This window comes from Salmo salar, chromosome 12 (assembly GCF_965601325.2).
Source record: "Salmo salar chromosome 12, fSalSal1, whole genome shotgun sequence".
NCBI lineage: Eukaryota > Metazoa > Chordata > Actinopteri > Salmoniformes > Salmonidae > Salmo > Salmo salar.
Window position 1 is genome coordinate 26,080,001 of NC_138302.1, and position 20,000 is coordinate 26,100,000.

The 20,000-nt window shown below is 43.4% G+C and overlaps 1 protein-coding gene across 1 annotated transcript in view; it reads right to left on the reverse strand.

Annotated features, from left to right (window-relative positions):
- Positions 1–20,000, reverse strand: part of LOC106564594 (xylosyltransferase 1) — a 114,651-nt gene that overhangs the window by 52,325 nt on the left and 42,326 nt on the right. The window contains exon 2 of the mRNA XM_045691150.2: positions 5,202–5,838. Within this exon, the coding sequence (XP_045547106.1) occupies positions 5,202–5,838 (637 nt within the window). The remainder of the gene's footprint in view (positions 1–5,201; positions 5,839–20,000) is intronic.

Consider the following 20,000-nt stretch of genomic DNA (forward strand, 5'->3'; position numbering starts at 1 on the left):
TAACTTAATATAATACATCAATAAAATCAATTTAGTCTCAAATAAATAATGAAACATGTTCAATTTGGTTTAAATAATGCAAAAACAAAGTGTTGGAGAAGAAAGTAAAAGTGCAATATGTGCCAGGGAAAAAAGCTAACGTTTAAGTTCCTTGCTCAGAACATGAGAACATATGAAAGCTGATGGTTCCTTTTAACATGAGTCTTCAATATTCCCAGGTAACAAGTTTTAGGTTGTAGTTATTATAGGACTATTTCTCTCTATACCATTTGTATTTCATATACCTTTGACTATTGGATGTTCTAATAGGTACTTTAGTTTTGCCAGCCTAATCTCGGGAGTTGATTGGCTTGAAGTCATAAACAGCGCAATGCTTGAAGCATTGCGAAGAGCTGCTGGCAAACGCAGTAAAGTGCTGTTTGAATGAATGCTTATGAGCCTGCTGCTGCCTACCACCGCTCAGTCAGACTGCTCTATCAAATCATAGACTTAATTATAATATAATAACACACAGAAATACGAGCCTTAGGTCATTAATATGGTCAAATCCGGAAACTATCATTTCGAAAACAAAACATTTATTCTTTCAGTGAAATACGGAACCGTTCCGTATTAGTTGGTAACGAGCCAGGCGGCCCAAACTGCTGCATATACCCTGACTCTGCGTGCACTGAACGCAAGAGAAGTGACACAATTTCCCTAGTTTAATATTGCCTGCTAACCTGGATTTCTTTTAGCTAAATATGCAGGTTTAAAAATATATACTTCTGTGTATTGATTTTAAGAAAGGCATTGATGTTTATGGTTAGGTACATTCATGCAACGATTGTGCTTTTTTCGCAAATGTGCTTTTGTTAAATCATCCCCCATTTGGCAAAGTTGGCTGTCTTTGTTAGGAAGAAATAGTCTTCACACAGTTCACAACGAGCCAGGCGGCCCAAACAGCTGCGTATACCCTGACTCTGTTGCACAGAACGCAAGAGAAGTGACACAATTTCCCTAGACAAAAGAAATTCATGTTAGCAGGCAATATTAACTAAATATGCAGGTTTAAAAATATATACTTGTGTATTGATTTTAATAAAGGCGTTGATGTTTATGGTTAGGTACATTGGTGCAACGACAGTGCTTTTTTCACGAATGCGCTTGTTAAATCACCCGTTTGGCGAAGTAGGCTGTGATTCAATGATAAATTAACAGGCACTGCATCGATTATATGCAACGCAGGACAAGCTAGATAAACTAGTAATATCATCAACCATGTGTAGTTAACTAGTGATTATGTTAAGATTGATTGTTTTTTATAAGATACGTTTAATGCCATGATCGGTGTCCAAAAATGCAGATTACCGATTGTTATGAAAACTTGAAATAGGCCCCAATTAATCGGCCATTCCGATTAATCGGTCGACCTCTACCCGCTATGGTACAGTAACATCAGTAACATTATATCTATTAACTCACCCTCTACGTTACAGTAACAGTATATCTATTAACTCACCCTCTATGGGACAGTAACAGTATATATCTATTAACTCACCCTCTATGGTACAGTAACATTAGTAACAGTATATCTATTAACTCCCCCTCTATGTTACAGTAACATTAGTAACAGTATATCTATTAACTCCCCCTCTATGTTACAGTAACATTAGTAACAGTATATCTATTAACTCCCCCTCTATGTTACAGTAACATTAGTAACAGTATATCTATTAACTCCCCCTCTATGGTACAGTAACATTAGTAACAGTATATCTATTAACTCCCCCTCTATGGTACAGTAACATTAGTAACAGTATATCTATTAACTCCCCCTCTATGGGACAGTAACAGTATATATATTAACTCACCCGCTATGGGACAGTAACATTAGTAACAGAATATATATATTAACTCACCCTCTATGGTACAGTAACAGTATATATATTAACTCACCCTCTATGGTACAGTAACATTATATATATTAACTAACCTGCTATGGTACAGTAACATTAGTAACAGAATATATATATTAACTCACCCTCTATGGTACAGTAACATTAGTAACATTATATATATTAACTCACCCTCTGTGGGACAGTAACAGTATATCTATTAACTCACCCTCTATGGTACAGTAACATTATATATATTAACTCACCCTCTATGGTACAGTAACATTATATATATTAACTCACCCTCTATGGTACAGTAACAGTATATATATTAACTCACCCTCTATGGTACAGTAACATTATATATATTAACTCACCCTCTATGGGACAGTAACATTAGTAACAGTATATATATTATCTCACCTTTTATGGTACAGTAACAGTATATATATTAACTCACCCTCTATGGTACAGTAACAGTATATATATTAACTCACCTTTTATGGTACAGTAACAGTATATATATTAACTCACCCTCTATGGTACAGTAACATTAGTAACAGTATATCTATTAACTCACCCTCTATGGGACAGTAACATTAGTAACAGTATATCTATTAACTCACCCTCTATGGTACAGTAACAGTATATATATTAACTCACCCTCTATGGGACAGTAACATTAGTAACAGTATATATATTAACTCACCTTTTATGGTACAGTAACAGTATATATATTAACTCACCCTCTATGGTACAGTAACATTAGTAACAGTATATATATTAACTCACCTTTTATGGTACAGTAACAGTATATATATTAACTCACCCTCTATGGTACAGTAACAGTATATATATTAACTCACCCTCTATGGTACAGTAACAGTATATATATATTAACTCACCCTCTATGGTACAGTAACATTAGTAACAGTATATATATTAACTCACCCTCTATGGTACAGTAACATTAGTAACAGTATATATATTAACTCACCCTCTATGGTACAGTAACATTAGTAACAGTATATATATTAACTCACCTTCTATAGTACAGTAACCGTATATATATTAACTCACCCTCTATGGGACAGTAACATTAGTAACAGTATATATATTAACTCACCTTTTATGGTACAGTAACAGTATATCTATTAACTCACCCTCTATGGTACAGTAACAGTATATATATTAACTCACCTTTTATTGTACAGTAACAGTATATATATTAACTCACCTTTTATGGTACAGTAACAGTATATATATTAACTCACCTTTTATGGTACAGTAACAGTATATATATTAACTCACCCTCTATGGGACAGTAACATTAGTAACAGTATATATATTAACTCCCCCTCTATGTTACAGTAACATTAGTAACAGTATATCTATTAACTCACCCTCTATGGCACAGTAACATGAGTAACAGTATATATATTAACTCACCCTCTATGGTACAGTAACATTAGTAACAGTATATCTATTAACTCCCCCTCTATGTTACAGTAACATTAGTAACAGTATATCTATTAACTCCCCCTCTATGGTACAGTAACAGTATATCTATTAACTCACCCTCTATGGTACAGTAACATGAGTAACAGTATATATATTAACTCACCCTCTATGGTACAGTAACATTAGTAACAGTATATCTATTAACTCCCCCTCTATGTTACAGTAACATTAGTAACAGTATATCTATTAACTCCCCCTCTATGTTACAGTAACATTAGTAACAGTATATCTATTAACTCCCCCTCTATGGTACAGTAACATTAGTAACAGTATATCTATTAACTCACCCTCTATGTTACAGTAACATTATATATATTAACTCACCCTCTATGGTACAGTAACATTAGTAACATTATATATATTAACTCACCCTCTATGTTACAGTAACAGTATATATATTAACTCACCCTCTATGGTACAGTAACAGTATATATATTAACTCACCTTTTATGGTACAGTAACAGTATATATATTAACTCACCCTCCATGGGACAGTAACATTAGTAACAGTATATCTATTAACTCACCCTCTATGGTACAGTAACATTAGTAACAGTATATCTATTAACTCACCCTCTATGGCACAGTAACATTCGTAACAGTATATATATATTAACTCACCCTCTATGGCACAGTAACATTCGTAACAGTATATATATTAACTCACCCTCTATGGGACAGTAACAGTATATATATTAACTCACCCTCTATGGTACAGTAACATTAGTAACAGTATATCTATTAACTCACCCTCTATGGACAGTAACAGTATATATATTAACTCACCCTCTACGTTACAGTAACATTATATATATTAACTCACCCTCTATGTTACAGTAACATTAGTAACAGTATATCTATTAACTCACCCTCTATGGTACAGTAACAGTATATATATTAACTCACCCTCTATGGTACAGTAACATTAGTAACAGTATATCTATTAACTCACCCTCTATGGTACAGTAACAGTATATCTATTAACTCACCCTCTATGGTACAGTAACATTAGTAACAGTATATATATTAACTCACCCTCTATGGGACAGTAACAGTATATATATTAACTCACCCTCTACGTTACAGTAACATTATATATATTAACTCACCCTCTATGTTACAGTAACATTAGTAACAGTATATCTATTAACTCACCCTCTATGGTACAGTAACAGTATATATATTAACTCACCCTCTATGTTACAGTAACAGTGTATATATTAACTCACCCTCTATGTTACAGTAACATTAGTAACAGTATATATATTAACTCACCCTCTATGGTACAGTAACATTAGTAACAGTATATCTATTAACTCACCCTCTATGGTACAGTAACATTAGTAACAGTATATCTATTAACTCACCCTCTATGGTACAGTAACATTATATATTTTAACTCACCCTCTATGTTACAGTAACATTATATATATTAACTCACCCTCTATGGTACAGTAACATTAGTAACATTATATATATTAACTCACCCTCTATGTTACAGTAACATTATATCTATTAACTCACCCTCTATGTTACAGTAACATTAGTAACAGTATATATATTAACTCACCCTCTATGGTACAGTAACATTAGTAATATTATATATATTAACTCACCCTCTATGTTACAGTAACATTATATATATTAACTCACCCTCTATGGTACAGTAACATTATATATATATTAACTCACCCTCTATGTTACAGTAACAGTGTATATATTAACTCACCCTCTATGTTACAGTAACATTATATATATTAACTCACCCTCTATGGTACAGTAACAGTATATATATTAACTCACCCTCTATGGGACAGTAGCGGGTGACCTTCTCAGGCATCAGTTGACCCTCCTTGTGTCTGCAGTACACTTCAGCTATCTGCTGCCGGCACTCCTTGGTCTTGGCTCTGGACAGAGCCGAAATGGCTTCCTTTCCACTGATCTCACACTTAGGCGGCTGGTCGTAAACGACCTCCAATGGAGCCGCAGTCGCCTGCTTCCTGGTCTGATGCGGGTGTTGGTGTCTATGTTGAGTCTGGGGGTGGGACTGCGACTGGGGGTAAGTCTGAGCCTGATCCTGGCTCTGTGGCTGTGAAGAGCGGCTGTGGTGGTTCCTGGAGCCCACCCCGGCTCCAACCGCTTTCGGGCCCACAGGAAGTGAGCCATTCTGGGCTACGGCTCGTCCATACTGGAGGACCTCGTTGGAGCTCCGGCTGAGAATCGGAGCGTTATCCTTCCAGGTTGCCTGTTCGGCATGGGCCTTCTCCTGCAGCCTCTCCCTGTGTTTGTTACTGTTAGCGCCCCCTGGGGGCTGGCGCTGGGGCTGCGAACGGGCGCCAAAGTTACTATTGTCTATGTTCTCAAAGTCTTTGGGCACAGAGTTCTCATTGTTGCTGTCCACTCTGACTTTCTCCTTGGGGCGGTGGGAATAGTAGCCATCCTGTGAGAACAGGAAAGGGAGAGAGCAGATTAGTTTCATTGTTGTTGGTTTTTATTTGAACGTAATTTGGTTAGGAACTAATTCTTATTTACAATGATGGGAGAAGGGAAGAATGGAGTAAAGGAGAGAGAAGGGGGAATGAGGAGGGGGAGGAAAGAGGAGAAGGAAAGATAGGAGGAAAGGGATAGAGGTGGAGGAAAGGCGGAGGAAAGGGGGAAGGAGAGAGAGAAGGAGGGGAAAGAGGGAGAGAGAAAGAAGGAAAGGAGAAGATGGGAAGAAAGGGGGAGGAAAGAGAAGGATAGATAATGAGAGAAGAGGGGGGAGGGGATAGGGGGCACAAACAAGCAGAACCAGATCTGTGGTGAGTGAGTCAGTGAGGCACATATCAAATGTCAGATTACCAATCAACACGCCACACACACCAAGCAGCTTAACAGAACCAAGAGGCATGAAATTAAGTAGCATTAACTTATTGACTCCCTCCGCTCCCTGCCACAACACAACAAGGTGCAACCTGACTGGCTGACTGGGCCTATCGCCACGGTGACGACGGGGACGAGGACTACTTTCTGTGGCTGTGTGCGTGTCATCATCAGATTAGTACCGATTTCAATGAACTTCTCCCCTGACGTACCTGTCACCCCGTAAACAGATTACCAAGGGGGATAAAGCACCGGAATGTGATTTTGTTTGTGTGTGGTGTATGTGTGTGTGTCGTGTGTGTTGGTGTTTGTGTGCGCGTGTGTGTGTGTGTGTGTGTGTGTGTGTGTGGTGTGTGTGTGTGTGTGTGTGTGTGCGTGTGTGTAAGCATTCAGGGAACACACGTATTCTCTGATTCGACATTCTCCGGAGCCACGTGATGATTATGGAATTACAATAGTGTGGCGTGTGAAAAGGAGGCAGTGTGTGTCGCCGCCGGGTGTGTGTGTGTTTGCAGCCCCTGTTTGTGTGCTTTGAGCCAAGATCTGAATGTACAATTTCCCCATCTTTCCACCAGAACAAGCCGAGAGAGAGGGAGGGATGGAGAGAGTGAGAGGGGGATGACAAGGAGAGGAGAGGGTTGACATGCGGGAGAGTTCTGCCGCACCTCGGAAGCACTCGCTTCACTGAAATGTTCCCCGACGCATCAAATGGGACAGGCGAGAGAGCTTCCTCTGCCTACCTGGCTGAGACACCGTGAAACACACACACTTCGCTAGACAGGCGGAGAGCGAGAGAGGAGAGGAAATGTGTGTGTGTGTGTGTGTGTGTGTGTGTGTGTGTGTGTGTGTGTGTGTCAGAGAGGAAGGGCAAGGAACAACGGCGGTGGGAGAGGATATAGAGCTCCAGTACAAGCTGAGGCACTTGATGTGTCTCTCTGTTTACAGTCACAGCTAATAGAGAGAGAGGTGAGAGAGAGCGAGAGAGAGGTGAGAGAGAGAGAGATGTGATAGAGAGAGAGAGAGGATAGAGAGAGGATAGAGAGAGAGGATAGAGAGAGAGTGAGAGAGAGCAAGAGAGTGAGGTGATAGAAAGAGAGAGGGGTGACAGAGAGAGAGAGAGGATAGAGAGAGGATAGAGAGAGAGAGAGGATAGAGAGAGAGAGGATAGAGAGAGCGAGTGAGAGAAAGGTGATAGAAAGAGAGAGAGGGGTGACAGAGAGAGAGAGAGAGAGGTGATAGAAAGAGAGAGAGCGAGAGAGTGAGGTGATAGAAAGAGAGAGAGGGGTGACAGAGAGAGAGGAGAGAGAGAGAGAGAGAGAGAGAGAGAGAGAGAGAGAAATGGAGAGCAAGACATTCACAGAGCTGGAGATTCAGGCAGAGAATGAGTGAAAGCGAGCAAATGAGAGAGAGAAGAGCAGTGAAAAGGATAGAGAGAGAGAAGAGAGGGAGCAAGGAGCGAGAAAAGCAAGATGTCGAGCGAGAGAGAGAGAAAGAGCGTGAGAGAAAAAGAGAGAGGTGAAAAGGAGAGACCGAGAGAGGCGCACTGCTCGGTATGGTAATGCATTTCTCTCCCCTAAAGCCAGCCTGTTATCAGCACATCAACCTCTTCTCTCTGCAAACACCTTGTGTCTGAGCCTATTACAGAGGTGGAAGACTGAGACAGAGACAAGTAGGCAGACAGAAGAGGAGGGAGGGAGGGAGAGAGAGGGGTAGGGGGGTGGAGAGAGGGGAAGGGCGGGCATTTTTGTGAGATTTATGATAGATCTTCCTAATCGTTTGCATAACATTCTCACTGTCAGTTCTCTCTCTCTCTCAATTCAATTCAATTCAATTCAATTCAATTCAATTCAATTAAAATGGTCTTTATTGGCATGGGAAATACATGTTTACATTGCCAAAGCAAGTGGAATAAACGATAAAGAAAAATGAGAAGAAACAGCAACAAAACAAAAACCCTGAAAATGTAACTGAACAGTAAACATTTCCCTCACAAAAGTACAGCTGTGTACAGTGTTTTAACAATCTCTCAATTCAATTGGCTTTATATGCATGGGAAACGTGTTTACGTTGCCAAGCAAGTGAAATAGACAATCCACAAAAAAAAAATGAAATAAAGAAGGGAAAATAAACAATCAGAAATGAACAGTAAACATTACACTCATAAAAGTTTGACTACATACCGTGCAGTGTTGCAACAATGTGCAAATAGCTGAAGTACCTTCTTCATTACACCCACTGATTCTCTTAAACCTCAACCTCATTCAAATCACCTCCAACCCACCTGCTGCCACAACTGGGTCACCTCCTCTCTTCTCCTCTGTGTGTGTGTGTGTGTGTGTGTGTGTGGCGGTTCACAGCTGCTGTGTTATACAGGCTGAGCTAATACACGTTAGAAGCTGTTAATCCTTCATGTAACAGCTGCCTTACACTACCGATCACCCTAAAATATCCCACTCGCCCAAATTCAAAGAGACCGCTTCTAGGGGCTAATCCAAAGTACGCTAGTCATAGGATGTTTTAGGGCGTTTAAGAGTGCAGGGGTAGGAGAGAGAGAGAGAGAGAGAGAGAGAGAGAGAGAGAGAGAGAGAGAGAGAGAGAGAGAGAGAGAGAGAGAGAGAGAGAGAGAGAGAGAGAGAGAGAGAGAAAATAGAAAGAGAGAGGAGTAGAGTTAAAAAGAGCACATGTTTGCCCTGGAGTAGCAGATATCCCTGGCTTTGCGTGGGCCGTGAGAGACATGAGAAGAAGGGACACGGTTGGAATCGCAGGAAAGCCCAAATCCAAACGCATTAAATCTGTTGTCTTCATCTTTTAACTGTCTCTATTTGAAAGAGAAAAGTGTTGAGCCCAGCAGCACAGCAGGCCTCTGGCTAAATCAACAGGATTGTTCTCTGATCTGCGAATCAGTGGATTTAATAAGGCATTTCTGCATTCAAAAGTATAACAAACATGTTGTATAATGAAACCGAGGGTGAATATGATTCACATGTGGAGAAATAAATACTTCTGTTCCTCTGTTATTCTCTCTATCTCTCTGTCTCCTTCCGATTCCTCTCCCTCTCTCTCCTGATCCCTAGTTTCTTTCCTCTCTCTCTTTCTACTGCCCTTCATTTGCTCTCTCTCTCTCTCTCTGGCTCTCTCTCTCTCTGTCTCTCTCTCTCTCTCTCTCTCTGGCTCTCTCTCTCTCTCTCTGGCTCTCTCTCTCTGGCTCTCTCTCTCTCTGGCTCTCTCTCTCTGGCTCTCTGGCTCTCGCTCTCTCTCTCTCTCTGGCTCTCTCTCTCTCTGGCTCTCTCTCTCTCTCTCTGGCTCTCTCTCTCTCTCTCTGGCTCTCTCTCTCTCTCTCTCTCTCTTGCTCTCTCTCTCCTGCGTTTAAAGGACTTCTCTCTCTTTAATCTCAGTCTGTGTTTAAATCTGTAGGGACAGAGCAGGGGGCTCTTAGAGAGGAAAAGATGGGGAAATGGACAATTAATAGCCCAGGGATGGTGAGGCTAGGAAGCTAGGCCATTAGGGTGTGTGCGCGTGTGTGTGTGTGTGTGCTTGGTTATCGATCGCTAGGGGGAATCTGTCTTATCCTACACAGCATGCTTTGGGGAGGCCAAGCCCGGTTCGCCTGACACGCGGTCGCTTACTAAACCCCCTTCTCAACCCCCTCGCCCCTCTCGGCCCCAATCGCTCAGCTAGAGAGAATACAAGCAGGTAAAAGGGTAAACGTTCGGGCTATCCATCATTGCAGGTAGCAGGGCTGGGGCAATGGAGTGAGGGACTGAGGCTGAAACTCTGACTGAACCACCCCCACCTACAAGGGATGGTTTGGTCCATTTGTCATACTGTACACATCATACCGGCTCATTCCATTTCCCCCATTTCCTTTACCACAGGGGAGAGAGGGAGATACTTCATCTGGCCTGCTCCCCACCCCCTCTCTCTCCATTCCCCAATCTCCTTTCAACTTCATATCTCTCACACCACAGCTGCTCAGGCATACCCACTCTCCCTCTCCTCCTCCCCTCATCTCTCACTCCAGGGGGGAAATCTGTTCATTTCTCAAATTCTACCTGCACACTGGCACTATCCTTCCCTCCCTCCTTCCCTCCATCCTCCATCCCTATTGTCATTTACTGTACTGGTCCCCTGGTGAACCTTAGCAGCAGCACTGAACACATCACTTTAAATCTGGCCCTCGTTTTACTGGCTATTTCTCCCACATGGGGCCAACTCAGATGAGCTGTGGCTCCCATACACACTCAATCAACTGCTATCTGACAAATCGTTCTCTCTCACACTGCACACACGCACGCACACCACACACACACACACACACACACACACACACACACACACACACACACACACACACACACACACACACACACACACACACACACACACACACACACACACACACACACACACACACACACACACTCCATCTATCGGTTAACTACAGCTGTTTCTATCTCTATCTCTCTGCAAGGCTATGATGGAACTGGCCCTCTGGGTAATGAGGAGAGCTGGTCAGTAATGGGGGAAACATTCAGTAATAAGCGTTCCTGTACTGATGAAAATCAGCAGCACTTACATTACAATTTGTAATACACTAGCTACAATGCTAAAGTAAGCCTCTGTTTGTAAGGTTGGGATACTGAAACATCAACTATGAGGTGACACTAAAGAATGAGAACATGGAGCTCCAGAAGTAAACCCAGAGACGGAAGAGCAAGAGAGACATCCCACGCGCTAATCTATTCTGGTTCATATACAGCCAATGAACTAAACAGACCAGACCCAGCTGCTAATGCATTGGTGCCTATGGGAAAGCCACCCCGTTAAGCAGACCAGTCCGGAACTGACCATTTTCTAAGATTGGTAAACGGCCTGAGTGGGACATCTTCATTTATCCACCATCTTTGGTAAATTATCATCTCAAATCAGTTCACACAACAGTCTCCTGCCTATCTGCCTCGTCAGACATGACTAATCAAACTGGCCTGCTGTAGGTTAGCAGGCCACACATGACACGTGCTGCTGGATCATTCATCATGTGTTTAGCTGGTCGAGGTGATCAGGCACTCTGTGGGGCAGCCTCAGTCATCAGTCAGGATCCCCTGCTGTGTCGTTAAAGCTCTTTCATAATTACCTAGATTTAAAAAGCGCTGATCCCTGTGCCAGCCCGCTTCCTGTTACGAACCACAGACACTGGCTACAAACACTACAAGAACACGGCTGCAGACCTGGGTATAGTATTTGAACCCAGGTCTGCTTCAAGCTGCAATATGTCTCATATCAACTGTTTAAGCCGCATTACTTCTTACCTCAACGCACATGTATTCATTTGTATACTTAGAGTATACTTAGAGCACAGGAGGCTGCTGAGGGGAGGACTGTTGATATTAATGGCTGGAACGGAGCGAATGGTATCAAAACCTGGAAACCATGTGTTGGCTGTATTTGATACCATTCCACTTATTCCGCTCCGGCCATTACCACGAGCCCGTCCTCCCAATTAAGGTGCCACCAACCTCCTGTGACTTAGAGCACACTGAGTATGTTGCAAGAGGTATCAACCTTGGTTAATAGGATAAGAGCTGTGTCTTTTAGTAGATGCTTAAAGTGCTTTCAACATTTAACAATGTGCTTTTAACTCATACCTGAACATTGTTTTTCCGGAACATTACGGCGTGCCCACCCCTCCCTCCCTCCCTCCCTCCCTCCCTCCCTCCCTCCCTCCCTCCCTCCCTCCCTCCCTCCCTCCCTCCCTCCCTCCCTCCCTCTGCCTATTTCTATTCTCTCTCTCTTTCATGGCTTCGGCTGAAGGAATGCTGGTCACATGCATTGTGTGTGTGTGTGTGTGTGTGTGTGTAGCCATGCTGAATGAGCTGCGAGAGTCTTTGGTATGCGCGGCACACACACACACACACACACACACACCACACACACACACACACACACACACACACACACACACACACACACACACACACACCACACACACACACACACACGTCAATAAAAACCTTTCAGATAGAGTGTGTGTGGTACTGTAAAATGTGAGGCGTTATGCCACTAATCTTGTGACTGTGAAAAATACGCAGCAATATCAGAAACACTCATGGAAAGGAAATGGTCCTCGAGACTGGCTTCTCTCTTTGCAAAGAGAGATGTTTACCACAGAAAACACATCCATTACAAAGTAGCCTGTATTCAACTAAACAACATAGCTCTTAAGGGCAACTTCAAGTGGACAAGTCTTTCCACGCTCCCCTTCTATCTAGAATGCAAAGAAGTAACTAGTTGCTTCTCAAAAATACCAACTGAACTTCGCAGAAAAGCTTTTTCAGCTAATTTGGGGATTTAAAATAGCCCAACTTCAAAGGCTACTGTAATTCCGGAAATTAATGTTAAAAATTCGGACATTTTCAACGTCTGGTGTTGGGACATTTTCATATGTCAATTATGTGGCCGTAATGTAGCCTCCAAACTGGGCAAACTAAACATCTCAGTCCAAAAACCCAGAATCTGGAACTATCAACTAAAACTTCCTCAAAAAAGATACATAGAGAAAAATCAATCCACTTCCTTTAAAAACCAAACACTTTCCACACACTTTATAACAAAAATGTCAATATAAAAAGATATATATAAAAAAAAATATATACATATATATATATACACTGCTCAAAAAAATAAAGGGAACACTAAAATAACACATCCTAGATCTGAATGAATGAAATAATCTTATTAAATACTTTTTTCTTTACATAGTTGAATGTGCTGACAACAAAATCACACAAAAATAATCAATGGAAATCCAATTTATCAACCCATGGAGGTCTGGATTTGGAGTCACAGTCAAAATTAAAGTGGAAAACCACACTACAGGCTGATCCAACTTTGATGTAATGTCCTTAAAACAAGTCAAAATTAGGCTCAGTAGTGTGTGTGGCCTCCACGTGCCTGTATGACCTCCCTACAACGCCTGGGCATGCTCCTGATGAGGTGGCGGATGGTCTCCTGAGGGATCTCTTCCCAGACCTGGACTAAAGCATCCGCCAACTCCTGGACAGTCTGTGGTGCAACGTGGCGTTGGTGGATGGAGCGAGACATGATGTCCCAGATGTGCTCAATTGGATTCAGGTCTGGGGAACGGGCGGGCCAGTCCATAGCATCAATGCCTTCCTCTTGCAGGAACTGCTGACACACTCCAGCCACATGAGGTCTAGCATTGTCTTGCATTAGGAGGAACCCAGGGCCATCTGCACCAGCATATGGTCTCACAAGGGGTCTGAGGATCTCATCTCGGTACCTAATGGCAGTCAGGCTACCTCTGGCGAGCACATGGAGGGCTGTGCGGCCCCCCAAAGAAATGCCACCCCACACCATGACTGACCCACCGCCAAACTGGTCATGCTGGAGGATGTTGCAGGGAGCAGAACGTTCTCCACGGCGTCTCCAGACTCTGTCACGTCTGTCACATGTGCTCAGTGTGAACCTGCTTTCATCTGTGAAGAGCACAGGGCGCCAGTGGCGAATTTGCCAATCTTGGTGTTCTCTGGCAAATGCCAAACGTCCTGCACGGTGTTGGGCTGTAAGCACAACCCCCACCTGTGGACGTCGGGCCCTCATACCACCCTCATGGAGTCTGTTTCTGACCATTTGAGCAGACACATGCACATTTGTGGCCTGCCGGAGGTCATTTTGCAGGGCTGTGGCAGTGCTCCTCCTTGCACAAAGGCAGAGGTAGCGGTCCTGCTGCTGGGTTGTTGCCCTCCTACGGCCTCCTCCACGTCTCCTGATGTACTGGCCTGTCTCCTGGTAGCGCCTCCATGCTCTGGACACTACGCTGACAGACACAGCAAACCTTCTTGTCAGAGCTCGCATTGATGTACCATCCTGGATGAGCTGCACTACTTGAGCCACTTGTGTGGGTTGTAGACTCCGTCTCATGCTACCACTAGAGTGAAAGCACCGCCAACATTCAAAAGTGACCAAAACATCAGCCAGGAAGCATAGGAACTGAGAAGTGGTCAGTGGTTACCACCTGCAGAACCACTCCTTTATTGGGGGTGTCTTGATAATTGCCTATCATTTCCACCTGTTGTCTATTCCATTTGCACAACAGCATGTGAAATTTATTGTCAATCAGTGTCGCTTCCTAAGTGGACAGTTTGATTTCACAGAAGTGTGATTGACTTGGAGTTACATTGTGTTGTTTAAGTGTTCCCTTTATTTTTTTGAGCAGTATATATATATATATATATATATATATATATATATATATATATATATATATATATATATATATATATATATATATATATATGAAAAAGCCCCATTGAGAAACAGGAGGAACCAGTGTGGAGAGGCTGATTTGCAGTACAGATAGGAAGTAGAGATATTAATATGATTTCTTATGGGGTAGCTCCTACTTAAAGAGATTTCCTTAAGCAGGTTTACTAGAGTGAAAATGAAAGACAAGGGTCTGCATCCCAAATGGCTCCCTAGTACACTACATATGGAATAGGGTGCAATTTGGGACGTATCGGGGGTATTCTGGAGCTCTCTGGGAGTTCACTTGTCCCTGGGCAATCTCCAGTCTACAGCTGGAAATGTCCCCTCAGACTGTACATAACATGTATTAGTCCTATAGCAATCTACAGCTGAATATGTCTGCAGCCAATAAAGACTATAGCCGTCATGTACTCCAGACTGTATCATATGTATAAGTCATGTGCAGCAGTATTTACAGAGGATATTACATTGGGGTCAATTATATTTCAGCTCCCCCAGACAGTTGAGGAAATTGAATTGAAAGTGACTTGGTGATGTGAAAATTGCCTGTGATTCATAGAAATGACATTTTGGTTCATTTTATTTCATGGAGTTGAAAAACACCCTGAATGAGCCATTCTATTTAACACGGTAATATTGGATGTAGTTAGCACTTCAATGAAGTCAAATAAATGTTACAAAATGAAGGGAGGTAGGCAGGATTCAAGACTTCCTCTGTCTCATTATGTTGCCTTCTCAATAAGCGAAGTCTATATCAGAGCAGTTTACATGGCCGGATTCCCACACACACAAACACACACACACACACACACACACACACACACACACACACACACACACACACACACACACACACACACACACACACACACACACACACACACCACACACACACACACACACACACACACACACACACACACACACACATCCCACCTCCCACATACACACACCCAGCCTTCTCTCTCCTCCATGCAGTGCCAGCCTCACACATCCCCAGGCCAGAGGGAGAAGGTGACAGTATAGAGGTGACAGTGGCGGCCAGCCACCCTTCGGCCACAGACAAACACATGGGGTCACCCAGGGGCCACCCAGAGGGACACATAGGACAGAGACTGGGGTCAGACATCCAGCCTCCATACCAGGCCTGGCCAGTGACGACAACAATCCTGGACCAGAGAGTCCACTGTTTCCCCATACTGTACATAGAGTAAAATATCACTCTATTCTCCATAAACCTTCTACCTCCCCCTCTTTCAATGAACCATGGGACTTACCATATGTCATAGTGAAAATGAATCAGTCTGGCATCAAATCATGTGTCTCTATCTCTCAAGGGGCATAAAGGACCCTTAAAAGACCACGAGAAGAGACGTTCAATTCACCCCTAATGTTCCCCCTACTCTCTCTCTCTCTCTCTCTCTCTCTCTTTCTCATAAAACCAGTGGCCCTTCACATCGAAGCAGCTCTGAATAGACCCTCGTCACATGACCCGAGTCGTATCTCACCAAGGGCACCATAGAACCATCTTGTCTCTCTCTGTGGAACAGGCCTGGCCGTGAAATGACACCGCTACTTAATCAATTGTGAATCGTGAAATTTCACACAGGAGGAACCTCTTTTCTTCTTCTCTGCTACTTGACAGTGATTGAACCGCACAGCCATGGCCATTCCATTCACCACGGTGCGATGTGACAGTGGGAGAATGAGAGAAGGATGAAGAGGAGGAGGAGGAGAGATAATCTCCCTACGACATCATCAAGTCCCCTTTAAAAGAAGCCATAGTGTGGTTATTGTTCACTTTACAGGAAGGCTACTCCAGCTGACATATAGAGGAGATGTGTGTGTGTGTGTGTGGGGGATGTGTGTGGGGTTTGTGTGTTCATGTTAATGTGTGAGGAGTAGGGGGTACAATGCATAGAACCAGGGAGCCCTCCCCCCAACAACAACAAAGGCCCAGGCAGGGGACAGAGAGGAGGGGGGATGAGGGAAGGTTTGTGTGAGAGACTGACAGAGAGAGGGGCTTTGGTGAATTCTACCAATCTCCCCCCGCTTCAGTGCACTGGTGGGAAAGCAGTTTGAAAGCTGTTTTGACTGTGTGTGTGTGTGTGTGTGTGTGTGTGTGTGTGTGTGTGTGTGTGTGTGTGTGTGTGTGTGTGTGTGTGTGTGTGTGTGTGTGTGTGTTTGTGTTGACTTTGTGATGTCCGTGTCAGTGGGCATTACTGGCATTCAACAAGCATGACCCACAAGCTCAGCGTGACATCATGTGCCTGTGCCCAAGAGCATTAAGGTAACCTGCCTAAATGACTACCGACCTGTAGCACTCACGTTTGTAGCCATGAAGTGCTTTGAAAGGCTGTTCATGGCTCACATCAACACCATTATCCCAGAAACCCCAGACCCACTCCAATTTGCATACCGCCCCGACAGATCCACAGACGATGCAATCTCTATTGCACTCCACACTGCCCTTTCCCACCTGGACAAAAGGAACACCTATGTGAGAATGCTATTCATCGACTACAGCTCAGTGTTCAACACCATAGTGCCCGCAAAGCTCATCAATAAGCTAAGGACCCTGGGACTAAACACCTCCCTCTGCAACTGGATCCTGGACTTCCTGACGGGCCGCCCCCAGGTGGTATGGGTAGGTACAACACATCCGCCATGCTGATCCTCAACACAGGGGCCCCTCAGGGGTGCGTGCTCAGCCCCCTCCTGTACTCCCTGTTCACTCATGACTGCACGGCCAGGCATGACTCCAACACCATCATTCAATTTGCAGATGACACAACAGTGGTAAGCCTGATCACCGACAACAACGAGACAGCCTATAGGGAGGAGGTAAGAAACCTGGCCATGTGGTGCCAGGACAACAACCAAGACAAAGGAGATGATTGTTGACTACAGGAAAAAGAGGACCAAGCACGCCCCCATTCTCATCGACGAGGCTGTAGTGGAGCAGGTTGAGAGCTTCAAGTTCCTTGGTGTCCACATCCCCAACAAACTAACATGGTCCACGCAAACCAAGACAGTCGTGAAGCGGGCACAACAAAACCTATTCCCCCTCAGGAGACTGACAAGATTTGGCATGGGTCCTCAGATCCTCAAAAGGTTCTACAGCTGCACCATCGAGAGCATCCTGACTGGTTGCATCACTGCCTGGTATGGCAACTGCTCAGCCTCCGACCGCAAGGCACTACAGAGGATAGTGCGAACGGCCCAGTACATCACTGGGGCCAAGCTTTCTGCCATCCAGGACCTCTATACCAGGCGGTATCAGAGGAAGGCCCTAAAAATTGTCAAAGACTCCAGCCACCCTAGTCATAGACTGTTCCCTCTGCTACCGCACGGCAAGCGGTACCGACTCGCCAAGTCTAGGTCCAAGAGGCTTCTAAACAGCTTCTACCCCCAAGACTCCTGAACATCAAGTCAAATGGCTACCCAGACTATTTGCATTGCCCCTCCACACCACTGCCACTCTCTGCTGTCATCTATGCATAGTCACTTTGATAACTCTACCTACATGTACATACTACCTCAACTAACCGGTGCCCCCGCACATTGACTCTGCACCCCCCTGTATATATTGTTATTTTTTTTACTGCTTTAATTACCTGTTACTTTTATCTCTTATTCTTATCCATATTTTTTGAAACTGCACTGTTGGTTAGGGGGTCGTAAGTAAGCATTTCACTTTAAAGTTTACACCTGTTGTATTTGACGCATGTGACTAATAACATTTGATTTGATCATTGCCATGATGACACCACATAGGACAACGAGGCAGTATTGGGGAACTACTTAAAAATGTACTGTAGGCTATAGGAGTACACTTTTCACTTAATCAAATTAAGGTGGAACACTTTTTGATATAATAATATTTACATAAAGACACATTTCAAATCAAAATAACTTTTCAATTTGATTAAATATAGACTATTAATATAGTTGACCTCAGAAAGACAGATGGTGTTAAAAAGAGGATCCATTCATTCTCTATTCCTCCTGTGTGTGTGTGTGTGTGTGTGTGTGTGTGTGTGTGTGTGTGTGTGTGTGTGTGTGTGTGTGTGTGTGTGTGTGTGTGTGTGTGTGTGTGTGTGTGTGAGTGAGAGAGAGGAGCATGCTAATGCTGTGCAAACATTATAAATATTTTAAGTTCCACTTTCACATCCCGCCTTATGCAACCGGACCAGCCTAAATTATATTTTATATCACATAATTAACACATGATTTGAAGTAGTTCATGATTTTGAAGTAGTCAGTTCCTCCATGTCATTATGTTTTATTTGTGGTATTACCCAGCTTGATTTAATACAAAAAATACAAAAAAATACTTTAATTCGAATTAATGCCATTTTATAGGAACCTATTTGTCTCCGACATGCAAATATTCACTGTTTTCAATCAACCTATTCCAACTTCACATGTTGTGGTCAGAGCCCTTAGTTGTGAAACTGTGTAACAATGGATGGGTTCTCTCCAGAGACCCCATGTGGTCAGCATAATGCCTTGGCCATCATCATTCACACTAAACCCAACAATGCAATTTACAATACATCCTCAGAGGAATGCTATCGCTAACCTAGCTACCTAAAATCTCAAAACTGGTGTGTGTGTTTGTGTGTGTGTGTGTGTGTGTGTGTGTGTGTGTGTGTGTGTGTGTGTGTGCGTGCGTGTGTGTGTGTGTGTGTGTGTGTGTGTGTGTGTGTGTGTGTGTGTGTGTGTGTGTGTGCGCGTGTGTGCGTGTGTGTGTGTGTGCGTACAGGTCATGCGTCCACAGGGCTGGAATGGAACGAGTGATTCAGATCAGAAGGAAAGAAGTGAATACAAAAGACGAGTGCAGGATGAGCAGTAAAGAACCCCGACTAGACGCAACAGCTAAAAACGAGTGATGAACGGGTGATGACATCAACCTCTCCTGACAATCCTTAAAACTTCCAAATGATCGAAAGATGGAGCCGCGGAGCATAATAAATCGCAGGCGGAGGTACGCTGCCTTCCAAGTGCTACGGCTTCGTCCCAAATGGCACCCTATAGGCCCACGGGGCTCTGGTCGAAAGTAGTGCACACTATAGGGAATAGGGTGCCATTTGGGACACACATAGATCTTTCCCTGTTCTCCCTCAGGTCCTGTTTGTCTTCATACGACGTGACGGAGTGCCCAGAATACTAAATATGACCATACACTACACATACACAGGACAGACAGATCATTTGTTTTGTCACTAGTCGTATATTTAAAAAGCAATTATGTTCCTTCAATGTTCAACCCGTGTTCCTTTTAAGTCAGGCTGAAGTTCTTGATGTAAAAAAGTTTGAGCAAGACCAACTTCTGTGTTCAGGTATAGGCTGCTTTACAGCAACCTGGACAATTGAATCTCCCTATTGCCTATAGGCCAATATAGGCCAATATAGAGTAGACAGGAATTGTGACTGCTGGAGGTAGAGCAA